General features: G+C 39.3%; 1 protein-coding gene across 1 annotated transcript in view; it reads right to left on the bottom strand.

Moving 5' to 3' along the window:
* Positions 1-1,606: 1,606 nt before the first annotated feature.
* GTF2B (general transcription factor IIB) overlaps positions 1,607-14,969 on the bottom strand; it is a 31,987-nt gene continuing 18,624 nt past the window's right edge. Inside the window, exons 3-7 of the mRNA XM_029948434.1 lie at positions 9,802-9,935; positions 5,941-6,087; positions 5,679-5,808; positions 3,950-4,231; positions 1,607-2,031 (exon numbers count right to left, since the gene is read on the bottom strand). Coding sequence (XP_029804294.1) covers positions 1,898-2,031; positions 3,950-4,231; positions 5,679-5,808; positions 5,941-6,087; positions 9,802-9,935 — 827 coding nt within the window. The 3' untranslated portion in view covers positions 1,607-1,897. The remainder of the gene's footprint in view (positions 2,032-3,949; positions 4,232-5,678; positions 5,809-5,940; positions 6,088-9,801; positions 9,936-14,969) is intronic.

The raw sequence follows: 14,969 nt of genomic DNA, 5'->3' as shown, positions 1-14,969 counted from the left end.
GGTGTTTTTTAAAACTAGAATTTTCTTTTCAGAAATACCAGAATATAAATTATCCTAGGGAAGGAATACGTTCTGCCCTGTTAACCTTTAAATAATCAGTTCTGCTCCATGCTTTTTTAATGTATAGAACACAAAAAATAGACCAAAATGTTGACAGAGCTGGGCGGCAGGGGCTAGGTTTTTTATCCCCTTTATGCTTACCTCCATTTTTCTAGTTCTCAAATACATGTTTGTAGCCAGTAAATGTAAATACTAATCCTATTACCATACCTGAACTGCCAACAAGATTTTAAAAGTACAACATAGCAAAACAGCTGGACAGAAAAAAATACCAAAACACTCGTGGTCAGTTCTAAGTGGCCTCTGGGTGCTATCATTATGCATTTTCCAACTGTTCTATAATGCACATGTATGAACTTTTGATAATAGCGAAAGTATTTTAAGATCTAGTTAACTGGTTGCAGCCTGCAGAGAAGTCTCAGTGGATGGAAGATTTGTGGTCAGTCGCTAGAAGCAGGGGAGACCAGAGGGCAGGCCCCCGCTCTCAGTCCGTACCTGGAGAGGTGCGGTGCTGGGGACCGATGATGCGGGTGCCCACGAGGTGGACACTGGCTGTCCTCAGATTTCTTGTCCTGAGTTTCGTTCTGGGTGGGACAGGTTCTGCCTGGAGTCCTCACCAGCCTTGCGATCCTATATTTGGTTAGAGTGTCCTTGTGTTTGCTTCTCTGGTGCTCTCCCCTGACTTCGAGTGGTGTCGTTTGCGTGTCCCAGATTTTGTGCAAGGGAGAAATAGCATTTGTCTTCCTGGTCCAGCAGCCGTCCACCGTCCGTGGTCAACAGAAATGAGGGAGGAGGTCTGATCTTCTAGAAAGGCAAGTCCTTGTGGACTAGAGTCTGAGCCCGCTGCGAGGCCACAGGAGGGGCAGTACTGCTGACCCGGCGCTGACCGTACGGACATGTCAGGGCCACACGCCGGCCACGAGGCAGTGTTTACAGTGGTGCCTGGCACGGATTCAAGTCCCCTTACAAACCAGTTGGTAAAAGGGCAAAAAATTTGGTAGGCGCTGTAAGCAAAGACCAACAGTCAAGTCCCTCTAAGAGTGACACTGGAAAACGCCTCCACATCCCCACCACCTACATGGGCCACGCTTACGAGGAAGTCTCCCTGGACGTTCCGAGGCCTGATAATCTCCATTTAAAATATTCTTTACCCCGTAAGTATCTCAGTAAATAAAAATAAGTAATCATAAAATGAAATGTTACCATCCAAAAATTGAAATCTGTTGGTCTATTTACCAACATCATCTTCTCTGCTCCATAAGCTCATTGAGGAAAACACAGAAATGTCTCTCTCTCTCGAGCCAGTGCCTTTCAAGGTCCAGTTCATCACCTCTCGCTTTTCTGTATGTCGTTAATCACACTCATATCCCCGCTCTCTGATGAGGTCAAAAGTGGTTCCCCAAACCTCTGATTTTGTTATAATTAAAAACAAAACCCTAAATATATCAATGGAAAACAAAACAAGGACCTCTATCAGCTTTATTAGCTGCAATGATATGCATCTGTAATTATAAATTACATAGAACATGTAAGTATTAACAAAAACTTTAGTTTTGAAAAATGTTTTATTCAAGAATTACATAATTTCAAATATCTTCCAAAATACAGTTTCCTAGGTGGCTACAAAAGAAAGCAAATCCAATAAGAAATTTAAATCATTAAATATGTTTCACTAGTATATACATACAGAATGCCAAGCAATTAATATTCAGCCCTGGAATGCGTACCATGTCTTTGTTTCTCCTTATTAAAGAAAGGCTCAATCCAGCACTTGGTACAGGCTATGCACGACGGGCCGAGGTCAGTGTCCCAGGAGCTTGACGGCAGGTGCCCTGATTTAAAGCTGCGGCAGCTTGTCCACAGGGGTGTCAAACTTGAAGTCTGTAGGAAACAGATCCGGAGCTCGCGGATAGATGAGCCTGTAGGACTGTCTGATTGTAACATCTGCAACACCGGCGATATCTCCAATTTCTGAAAGACAAAAATTAGGATCTTAAGTATAATATCCATCGGATCTCCCTTCTACTACCTACATTCCAGCTTGTGAGATAAGGTAGTATAAAACTGACAGTGAGAAAACAAAACCAGAAATATCGGTTTTTTAAACCCGATAATGGAAATATATGCTAAGAGGCAGAAAGAAGGGCTACAGGTAGTAACAGGGCAGTGGCCCTGACCGCCTCAAAGCGCTAGCAGGGCAGGACGGGAAGACTGAGCACACGGGAAACATCTGAGCAGAGCCCGGGCTCCGCCCCGTGAGTGTAACTGTCACACGGGCTGTAGTATCTAGAACAGGCTTTTCTTCACAGGAAGTCTCTCTGAGGATCCTGGAAGTGACCCATGAATACAGTCTTGTAAAGAAACTCACTTTAGCATTTCTGCGTTTAAAACTTCGCCTTCTAGTTAATTCTGTTAAGAGGTTCTTTGGTTAAAAGGTTCTTCTGTTAAAAAGGTTCAAGCTGAAGGGAATCGTACTAGAAATGCTGTCCCACCAGCTCACTGTCTACTTAACACAGCGGTTCGTCCTGGCAGAATGTGGATGTTTTCATTCTTGCAAACACAGCACACTGAGCACAGGGTGCTCAGGAGTCTTTTTTTACAGTAGATCCACTTTTACCCTTCAAAGTCATTAAGTGTCACCTTTTTTCCTTTTTATTAAGAGTCCCAAAGGACTGCCACTTGACAATTATTTGGCTATAAATACTTAAAGTGGATTTTTAAAACACAGGCTTTAAAACAAACTCATTTTACCATAACCTTTTCACAGTTCAAATCACAGGTTTTACGAAATTTCTGGGCGGATGGCCGCCATCACTGAGCAATGCGCTAATTGTCAGTTTCTTACGCTCTAGACACAGATACCAGGGAATGTCAACTGGCTGCTGGGAAGGGAAGACAGGGGCCTTAAAAACAAAAAATTTCATGTAAAACACAAGCAGCAGAAAGTGCCAGATCAACGTTTCTGTGCTGCTTTGAACAAGTCGGAATAAAGGTAAGGACAAACTGCTTAGCTTCAAACTTCTCACTTTTGCCAGAAGACTCAAAATTTCCTTAAGTATGAATGGGGGGCAAAGGGAACAGATAATGGCACATTTAAATAACTCGTGGTTGGCTGCTTTCTAATCATTCTTCCATGTAATTTATAACGTTTACTAACAGACGCATACGGCCTCGGCCAAGGGGAAAGGCTGTTTGGAAGAGTGTGTTAGCGTCATTCCATCACCTTCTAAGTTTTGGACTCACCGCTCCTTTTTCCTTATACATCTTTTTGAGGATCACAAAGTATTTACACATGCTTGTAAAGAACTTCACTTAGTACTTCGGTTTGAGGACGCCCCTATGACAGTAAACTCAAAACTGGCTTCAGAAGGTCAACGACCTGTGTCAGGATCCTCATTAAGAAAGTGAATAACATTACGAGAGGAGGAAGCGAAGAGGCGGAGAGGACGTGACAGCTGCTGGCCAGCACGAACTCCCCGTGTGCCCAAGCTGTGGGGCCACGCCGGGCAGCAGCAAACAGGCCAGGCCCCCACCTCTCAAGATATAAAACACATTTTGGTTAAGCCTTGAGGAAGGAAAAGAGAACTATTCAAAATAATGTCTAGGTCGGAGGAAAACAACTTCTAGAAATGAAAAATGTAATAAACTAAAATACTTAAAGGGAATGGGAAAAAGCCGTGTCCCTACACAGACTTACAGCTCCATGAACATTTTGGTTTAGGAGCCACTCAGGAAAATGTAGCATTTTGCTTGTCAGTTTTGATTCTAAGAAACTACCTCTTTAAATGTGCGTTTGGGATATTTACCCGCTTCGTACTTAAGATGGAAACACAATTATATGCTACAACTTCCCCGTTTCATCACTGCCCTTCCTGAGGCAGAGGCCTACCTTTCTGGGTCCTCTTCTCGGCCGAGGCCTGGGAAGCCATGTAAATGGCCGCCGCCGCCACAGAAATCGGGCTCCTTCCAGGAACCAAGTCCAATTCCACAGCTTTGCGGGCTATGTGTGTGGCCGCCATCTGCACTTGTTTAGGAAGACAAAGGTTGGAACAAAACCTGGACATGAAGTCCCCAGTTGTAATCAAATCCACACTGGTTTCTAGAGCTTTCAAAATAAGTTTAAAACATCGACCGATTTCTTTCTTAGAAATTCGTGACACGGCACATATTTCTGAAAAAAAAAATTTTAATGCACATAAGTCATATGGTTAAGAAATACATTTCTGATTATAAAATACATTCCTATCGCAGAAAAACAATTATGCCTTAAACAGCCTGATTTAAAAATGGGCAGAGGATGTGAATAGACATTTCTCCAAAGACAACATTCACATGGCCAACAGGCATCTGAAAAGATGCTTGACATCACTAATTATAGGCAAATACAAATCAAAACCACAATGAGATATCATCACACACTGGTCAGAATGGCTAGGATCAAAAAGGTCAGAAATAGTAAGTCCTGGAGAGGGGAGAAGATGTGCGGAAAGGAAACATTCATGTACTGTTGGTGGGAATGTAAATTGGTGTAGCCACCCAGGGGGAAAAAAACTAAGCGGAGAAATACCTATGATCCAGCTATTCCACATCTGGGTGTTCATACAAAGAATACTAAGACACTGATTCAAAAGATACATGCACACCTGTGTTCAATGCAACATTTACCACAGGCAAGAAATGGAAACAATCTAAATGTCCATCAGTGGAGATTGCAGCAACATCGATGGCCCCAGAGTGTATTATGCTAAGTGAAGTATGTGGAATTCAAAACAAAACAAACGAATGAACAAATAAAAACTCATGGGCAGAGAACACACTGGCAGTTACCAGAGTGGAAAAGAGTTGGAGAGTAGATGAAACAAGTGAAGGGATGCAACTGTCTGGTAATGGACGGTAACTAGACTTTTAGTGATCACTTCGTAGTGATTACAGATGTCAAATTACCGCTGACCCCTGAATAACTCAGGTTAGGAGGTGCCAGCCTCCAGCACAGTTACAATCCCACAGAGAACTCTGAGATGATGAGGCTAAAAGCCACTGCCTCATCGGAAAGTATTCACCGATGAATGAAAGGTGATGAAAGTCTTAGGCTCAAATGAACTCTGGCAGAGCAAGTCCGCGTGAGTCTCACAGTGGCACTGCCAACAGGCTATCTCGTCTTCGTGACTGCAAACTGGATAAAAAATACGAGCTCTCCCACAGCCTCCAACCTAACTGTGAACGTGCAAATGGTGGAACTCAAGCATGCTTTCTAAGGCCTGATTCACTGCAGAGACCTGTGCTAGGAGCGGAAATGGTTTCCTAGGCATCCAGGGCACGCACTTGATAACAAAGGCCTGCTCTGGCCTATGATGCCAGGCCTCAAAGCCCACAAGACACAGTCAGAAGATCTCAGGAGCAAGGAGCATGGAGCTTACATGAAGTAGAATGACTAAAACAGCTGGAAAAGAACACGGTTAAGATCTTCTGTCAAGGAACAAAACAAGAAGGCATCTGAAAATGATACAAAGATGGATTACTGGCGGTGACCAGGAGGACAGCACTTAGGGTCAAGGCTCCTGGACTTTGCCTGTTACTTGCACACAGAAACATTTTTATCTCTGCAACTAAAAACTTACCTTTAAATGTCCTCGGAACCCCTTCTTGTCTGCAGGCAATATAGAGACAAGCGGAAGCTATGGCATCATTAGCTCTTCCCTTCAGGCTCTTCTGTTCATACACTTGCTTGAATAAATTATTTGTCCGATCCTTCAAAGCAAAGAAACGAAGTTTAATTAACTCTAGGCCATTTAATTAGCTGCAATATCAAAATTTCATATGTTCATTAAATTATGCTAAGTCAATGCCAGAATGGCTTAACGGAGACAGAACAGAACTTACAACTATATTTCGAGGGAGGTTGATTCTGTCTGCCATCGTAGTGATTTCTTTGAAAGCATTCATCATTGCCCGATCAGAACTACTCATTGTTCTCCGATTTTGGTATTTAGAATTGCCAAATTCATCAAAACTTGCGGCTCCTGTACCCTATAAACCAAAGTGTGATAACTTTATGCAAAAAAATTTTAAAAGAATGAACAGACATTTCTAAGAAAACATAACCTACATGATCTGACTCCATTTGCCCAAGAAATCTACCCTGTGCTTCCTCCCTACTCCTTAGAAGAACAAATACCAGGTGAAGACGTTGCAATGAACATCTGTGAGAGAATCCAATAATATAAAGACAAGCAAACAAAACTCAAGCCACCTTTTGACAGACTCACAAAACACTACAAATGGGTGGGTACTTCTTCACATTAGAAAGTCACTCTTCCAGGATCAAGCCAGAACAATGATTAATGGAGAAAAAAAGGCATATTCTGTTTTATTGTGCTTCACTTTACTGCACTTAGCAAAGACTGTATTTTGTTGTTGTTGATGATGTTAACAAAGTGAAGGTTTGTAGCAACCCTACATCGATCAAGTCTATTGGCACCATTTTCCCAAAAGCATGTGCTGACTCCAGATCTCTATGTCACATTCTTGCAGTATTTCAAACTTATTCCTTACATCATGGTGATCAGTGAACTTTGTTGTTAGTCTCATAATTGTTTTGGGACAAACTGCACACTTCTAAAATGGCAAACTTAATAAATCTGTGTGTTCTCACTGCTCCACTGAGCAGCTGGTTCCCCCACCTTGCTCCCTCTCTTCAGGCCTCCCTATTCCCTGAGACACAACAATACTGAAATCAGGCTAATTAATAACCCTATAATGGCCTCTCTGTGTTCAAGTCAAAGGAATAGTCCTATGTTTCTCATTTTAAATCAAAAGCTAGAAATGTTAAGCTTAGTGAGGAAGGCAAGTCAAAAGCTGAAAAGGGCCAAAAGAGAGGCCTCTTGTGCCAAACAGCCAAGTTGTGAATGCAAAAGGAAAGTTCTTGAAGAAAATTAAAAGTGCTACTCCAGAGAACACACCAATAATAAGAAAATGCAATAGTCATATTGCTAAAAGGGAAAAAGTCTTAGTGATCCACACAGAAATCAAAACAGCCACACCATTCCCTTAAGCCAAAGCCTAATCCAGAGGAAGCCCTACCTTTTTTCTCTGTGAAGACGGGGAGAGGTGAGGATGCTGCAGGAGAAATTTGGAAGCTACTCCAGAGGTCGGTTTGTAAGGTTTAAGGAAAAGAAGCTGTCTCTAGCACAGAGGGTGCAAGATGAAGCAGCAAGTGCTGATGGAGAGGCTGCAGCGAGTGATCTTAGAAGATCCAGCTAAGAGGATTCATGAAGGTGATTACACTAAACAACAGATTTTCAATGTAGATCTAACAGCCTTCTATTGGAAGATGCCATCTAGGACTTCCATAAACTTTGTCGATAAAGCAGCCACAGGGTTTGAGAGGACTGACTCCCAATTTTGAGAGAACTTCTACTGTGGGTAAAATGCTATCCAACACCATTATGAGCTACAAAGAAATCACTTGTGAAAAGGAAGAGTCAATTGATGGAGCCAACTTCATTACTGTCTCAATTTAAGAAGTTGCCAGGGTACCTGGGTTGCTCAGTTGGTTAAGTGATTATTTCTGCTCAGGTCATGATCTCACTCACAGTCATGGGATCAAGGCCTGTGCTGGGTTCTGCGCTGAGAGCACAGAACCTGCTTGAGACTCTCTGCCTCCCCCTCTGCGCTCCCCTGCTTGCATGTGCACATGCGTGTTCTCTCAAAACCAATAAACTTAAAAAAGTCACCTACCATTCAGAAACCAATCAACATCGAGGCAAGACCGTGTAAGGACTACAGCAAAAGGACTACAGCTTGCTGAAAGCTCAGGTTATGATTATTAGCAATACAGTTTTTTAACATAAATGCATTTTTTTTGACAATGCTACTGCACACTTAATAAACTGTATTGTAAATATGACTTGTATATGTGCTAAGAAACTAATAAAAGGCATTTGACTCCTTTATTGAGATATTTGCTTTACTGTGGTCATCTGGAACCAAACCCACATTATCTCTGAGGTTGGCCTGTATTAGGAAAACTAGCCAATATGATGTAATTATAGTTACATAATGTAATTAGATAAAATTATATTAACTATACTGGTGTAATTATTTTAATATTAGGCAAGAGAAAAAAGTACTAATTTGAGAAGTGATAAACTCTTTGCAGATGGTATTTCTGTATACCTAGAACATTCAAAATCACTGTAAAACTGCTACAAAAATAGAATTCATTGGAGGCAAGGTAAAAACTAATAGAAATCAATAGCCTTCATGTATATAATTAAACAGAAGACAATGAAAGATACGCCAATATAAAACGACAAAAAAGATAAGTATCTAGGAATCAACTTAAACATTCAAGACCTTTATGAAGCTAACATCCTCTGAAGGATACACATGACTTCAGGAAATGTTTTTGGATAGGAAGATTTATCAGGAGGAAGTCTATTTTCCCAAAGTCAATTGGCAAATAAGTCTAACCAAAACCTCACTGAAAATAATTTTTTTATACAAAGTAATCCTAACCTTTAAATGGAAAAGACTAGCGCAATGAGGGAAAACTAATACTACTGGATGTTAACACAGTGTGGTGTGACATGTGACTGACTAGACCAGGAGAGAGAAAAGACAGAGTGTCCAGGAATACTCCCAAATCCATACAGAAATTCAGTATATGACAGATGTAGCATCTTGAGAATCTTTGCCGTGCATGCATAAACAACTGTCAGAGGGTACAGGGCAAAAGTAGTGATAGTGGTCACCCTGTTCCTGACAAGGAAAGGGGTTGTGGTGGGCACGGAGTTTGGGGGACAAGGGCAGAGAAAGTCTATTGTGTTCTTTTTATGTTTGTGTATGAATCCTGTATCTCCTATTAAGAAATAAACATTTAAAAGAGTCAGTGTCTTTCAATTGCAATCTTAGATTTTAAAATGTCCTCCGTATACTTTTTACTCCGCCTGTAAGGCTAAAGCAAATGCAGAAATCACCTGCTTAAGATACTATCAACTTTTAACAGCTTACACCATTTTTCAAATTTTATATATACTTTATAGAGCATGAAAAAATAATAATTTATGCAGTAGTATAGATGAAGTCCTGAAATAGCATCACTTGATTAGTTCTCTGGAATACTGCCACCACTACTTCCAATTCCGATAAAAGAGCCATGTCGCCATTACACTCCTGCCTTATCTAACAGCAGCAGCTGCCATTCACTGAACACACACTACATGCTGTGTTATAAATACTGTACAGTACTACTTATAATAATAAATTATTATTTATAACAGTATTTATTACATTCCCATGTAACCCTCAATGTTTCTATGAAGCACTCTTATTCTCACTTTACTGATGAGGAAATGTGAAACTTATATATGTCATTTAGGTAAGTCACAGATTCACCAATATTAGAAAATAGGCTACACTGACCTACAATTTATCTTAGGTAATGGGGGGGGGAGAAAAGACATTCATAATATTCAAGGAACATATCAATAAGAACTCATAAAGATCATTCTACACTCAATTGTGCAAAATGTGCTTTATGAAAACAAGGGCCTGAGATAATTTTGATCTGTGTGGAAGAAATGTATCAGGGAATAATCATTCACAACAGTATTACTGGCAAATCTTATCTCAAGTCAAGATTCCCCAGGAGGGCAGAGACTGATACTTTTGCAAAGTTCCCCAACAGCCAGGTCTTTGGTCAGTCCACACCTCCTATTTCCTGCTGAGTGGGTTTATTACCTTGCCAATCATGGTAGACAAATCACCATCACTCAGAAGAGGATTTTGAGAGTCTCCAACTCGAGATGGATCTTTTGTTGCTTTATCATTGCTGAAAGTTCTCCATTCAGACCCCACATCGATAACTCGGTCACCTAAAAATATAAGCACAAATCTAAATAGGATCTACTGAACACTCTTTAATGCCCAACTCAGCCCTTTTTTTCCCTAGGAAATCTCAACAAGGACATCTAGGCTCCAGCTTAAGTATCAGGTCTCATACATCTTTCCTAAGCGCTCATTTAACTATGAGGCCAGTCCAATCATAACCCTTTTTAAACATTACGTTTTGATTAGTCATAATCTAACTCTTAGAAGAAAAAATTTTAGTCAAAATAAACACAAACAGCAAAATAAAGCCACTCATATGTGATACAAAGATAAATGTGATTTAAAAACCAAAATTTACAAGGGCATAGGAAAAAAAAGCACTTTTCACAATGGTATTGATGCACACGGTTTCATATAAAAAGTTATTAAGCTTTCATGGGAAATGCTTTGCAGAAAACTAAGCTGAAGCTTATATTTTAGTAACTACTGGATGAAAAAATTATTTTTGGCCAAATAATATATACAGAATAAAATGTTATGCCTAGAATTAGTGAGAAGAAAGCAAGGTAGGGAATCTCTTCTTTTTAAACAAAGGGCCAATGGTAAAATAGGTCACACTAGGAAACCAGATACAAACAGATCTGGTTGGTCACTGATTTAAAGGGAAGGCTCAGTAGCTGGTAACATGCCCTCAGCGACGAGAGTTATTAACTCTGAACACCTGTCCATGCTAGTCATTGTGTACATGTTCGCCTTTAATCCTCGCAGCCTGATAAAGATAGGTGCCACTTTTATTGCCACTTTAGAAATAAAATTTGTGCAAGATGACACAACCAGAAAAATGCACAACAGATCCCAAAGACTGTTCAATACTGTATTTGTAACATGAGCTATTCCCCCAAAGTGTGAGAAAACAAAAAGCTGGAACCAGAGCGTTTTCATTGTTGCCTAAACAGAAAGGAGAAATAAATGGCAGAAATTAGTTACCTCAACAATTAAAAGAAGTTCTAGAACCAAAAGCCAATTAATACAATGATTATGAGCATGGACACTACCATTTGTCACTTAGCCTTGGACAAATTATGGCATTTCTCAGCTTTAAATCTCCCCAATAACCTCAGTCTAAAGATTGTAAAGATTAAATAAACCAAAACAGGTACAGCACATGTAACGTGATTAAAAAGTTCAAGGTAAGTGCTTGATATTAGCTATTTATTACTACGAAAATGAAAACAATGTGACACGTATTCTGACATTTCCCTCCTTTTGAGACTTTAAAAGTAGTCGACTGCTCTGCTGCAGGTGTGTGATGAGGACGGCAAAGACAAAAGCAGGAACTCAAAGTAGACGCAGCTAAATCATCTGACATATTAAGTAGTACATTAATTAAAATGCTTATGAACCAAGTACAGTAACCTTCATCTAATCTTAGTGTTATATTTAAGGAAGCAGTTAAGTGTGCAACAATCATTCACTCCTGATGGTTCTGGAATATTTTATCTTTCTTTGAACACTAGAAACACTTGGGAGTAACCAGATACCACTTGGACTCTCTCCCGTCACAAGGGAACTGAGGTGAGAGGCGCGGTCCCCACCTGCGGTCCCTGTGTGGGAAGCGTGGGCACGGAAAGCAGGGAGATCGTTTACCGGGCAATGTCAGGAGACTAGAGATTGAAGAGGTGGCCCAAAATAAAGAGAAAAAGATGGACTATCATGACAGATTTTTCTGCTTCCCCCTCAAAAAAAAAAAAAAAAAAAAAAAACCATCCCTAAACTTGGGAAGCAATTCTAACTATATAAACTATGACTTTAAAAACTTACCTGAAAGCAACAAAACCTACAATGATGGACTGAAGTCTTACTGCAGTACTAACTAGACAAGCCTGCATCTCAGAGGCCAGTTGATCTTTCTTCCTTTTTATAAAAGAACTATAAGAACACTTGCTTAATATCACTTCGTTTCTGTGTGTGTGCATGTGGACACGTGCAAAATACAAAATTACCTGTATTCTCAACACCAGGGAAAGCCACTGTAAATATATATTTTGGTATATATACTTTCTGCCTTTTCATTAGATAACACTGTGCCTGTTCCATGAAAAGCTCTATTCACCACATCTGTCAAAAACATCACAAGATTTTTAAACAGGTCAGCCCCTTTACCAGCAGCCGCCAATTAAAGTGATACCATGATGTGTCCATGCAATATGTTTTCAAAGAAAAATAAGTGAATCTAACTTTCCTAGTCAGAAAAACAAAAATACACAAACATACAAAAAATGAAAAACTACAATGCCCTTCATATCTGGAGTTACTTGCAAAATTCTAAGTTCAAATAAAAACTCATGTGTCATCATTAATTTGTTTTATGAATGAATTAAGAGAACAGTGTAAATGAAAAGGCACGTAGGTATGGTCACATCTTTTTTTAAGTCTCTCTAGAAATCTAAAGATGAAACATCTTACCTAATACTTTATTTCATAGCATTTTCCTTTTGGCCCCAAAATAACCTACCAAGATTCTCTTTCATTGGTTGCTTTGTACCGCCTTTAAAAAGACAAGATGGATTGGGGGAAAGGGGGCTGGGGAGAGCTGGCCTAGGACAGTATAAATAGCAGAGCCAGAACCGAGTAGTGATGTAATTTTTCTACATACGTGGGAACAATCTACATGACTCATTCAACAATCTGTGATGTATGCTAAAAGTCATTCCCTCTTTTTATATTTTACTGCTCAAAACATAGCATTTATAAGAAATAAAATTCCCAAAATAACTTAAATAGCACATCATGAGACTATAACTAGAGCACCAGATTAAGTGCACGAGTAACAAAACAGGGCAGACCATTCAGAAAAATCAGAGCGCATAAAGGATTCTCATTTGAAGAAACCTAAATGAGGCAGCATTTTAAAAGATGCTCTGAAAGAAAACTGCAATACAGGTCTTTTCAAGGGGAAGTGTATAATCAGCCTTGGGTCAAGAAGCCTGCCAATAAACACATGCACCCTCCCATATCCTTTAACCTTCCACAAACAGGAAAAACATGCCAATTTTTATCAGTTGTGTTCTTAACCAAACACTGATTTTTGTGAAGTGTACACTGGACAGAAAGTCTATATATGAGGATTTATAATAACCGAAATACCACAACAGTAACATATGAAACAGGATGTTCATCCATCTAAAGTGTGATTACATACACTTTGATCAGGTTCTCCACTCAAAGAAGTGAACACACGCAACATGTATGTATTGTATGTTACACACATGTACAGTTCTCAATCCAGGTAGTAGAGTGCTGTCTAAAGAGTATGAACTAAAATATTTTACCATATGCTAAAGAGAGTGAAGTTTCATCTCATTTTTCAAGAAGAATTTGAGAAAAATTGCCAAAAACATTCACACCAACTACTTTGGCACCTACCGCACGAGCTGGCATTTCCACTCTTACATAGTTAGCTCCAAAAGTCTCAGACAAGAATGTTCATAGCAGCATTACTCATATTAGCTAAAAACTGGAAACAGACTAAATGTCCATTAATAGGAAAATGTATACAATGGGATATCCCTCAGCAAATAAACTGATACATGCAGTAATAAAACGCATTCAAAAACGATATTCTGAGCCTGAAAAAAGTCAGTTAATAAAAAAAAATACTATATAATTCTAATTATAGGACGTTCAGGGGCACCATTTAAGTGTCTGACTTTGTTTCTGCTCAGGTCATGACCTTGCAGTTTCCATGAGTCTGAGCCCCATGCAGGGTGGAGTCTGCGTGGGATGTTTTCTCTTTCCCTCTCTGCCCTCCCTGCCCCGGCTCACGTGCAGTCTTTCAAAATAAGTAAACTTTTAAAAAAATTATAGGAAGTTCAAAAACATGCAAAATAATCTATGAAGATAGAAATCAGTACAGTGGTTGCTGCTGGACTGGGGGACAGAAGTGACAGATTAGAAAGAAACATAAGGGAACTTTGAGAACGAAAGGAAATGGTCTAAACATCTTGATTAGTGTGATCACACCAGGATATGCAGTGTCCAGATGCAAACTGTGTATCTGGGATCTGTGCATTTTACTGCACGCAATTATACCTCAATAAATAAAAAATAAAAACTCACTCCCATCGAAATACTGTTTATTTTGAATTAAGCTACACCAAACCTGTCCATGATTTTGGGAATGACAGAACAATTACCAATCTTCTCAGACAAGGGAAAATGTACTCCTCCTCAAACTCCTCTTTTAGACTATATGTATGTCACATTTATGACTAGATCTAATTTTTTCTGTTAAAAATCTCATTTTCTAACTAGAAATTGCTGCAATATTTTATATGCTTATATTCAGCCACTTATAATAGACTATTAATTTTTAAAATTTGATCTGAATATTCTAGATATAGAATCTCATCAGTGGCAAAGAACTTGTTCCCCTTCCAATGTTTAACTCCCATTTCTATGTTATATCTAAAGCGCTTGTCAGAACTTTCAAAACAATGCCTTTGATTTAAAAATAGAAATGTCTCCAATATTTCACACTATGCATAAAAGTAACAGGTGAACTTGAAATAGTCATCTATTAAAACGTCATTTTACAGAGCATCTTGTATTAGGAATGTGTAAGAGTTCTTTAAATATCTGTCATCTTAATAAACCATAGCGTTTCTTACGTCTTCTCTTTGTTTACATTATAAAAAGCTAGCCATAGTTGTTTGTGGGTTATTAGTCTTCTAGTACTCATGTGTTAAGATAAATTAAGTTATTCTGGAGTAATAAATAATTTCAGAAGATTAGTGGCTTAAAGGGAAGATCTTTCTTATTCATACGACATGTCTATATAGGGACAGGCCAGTTTTCTATGCCATCTTTATTCAGGATAATAGAATCCCTGCCACTTGAGACATGCCAGGGGGAAGGGAACGTGTAAGTTCCGCACTGACTTACACACACTAACAGCAATATTTCCACTCACACGTCTTGGCCAAAGACAGTCTAGGAGTGATGCTTAACTTTAATGAAGGTGGAAAAACATCAATGTACCATGTAGCTCAAAAAAGAAGAACCAGAAATATAAGCAA

This window comes from Suricata suricatta, chromosome 8 (genome assembly GCF_006229205.1).
Source record: "Suricata suricatta isolate VVHF042 chromosome 8, meerkat_22Aug2017_6uvM2_HiC, whole genome shotgun sequence".
Classification (NCBI taxonomy): domain Eukaryota; kingdom Metazoa; phylum Chordata; class Mammalia; order Carnivora; family Herpestidae; genus Suricata; species Suricata suricatta.
Note: the sequence above shows the minus strand (reverse complement) of the source record. Positions and strands in the feature narration are given on the sequence as shown.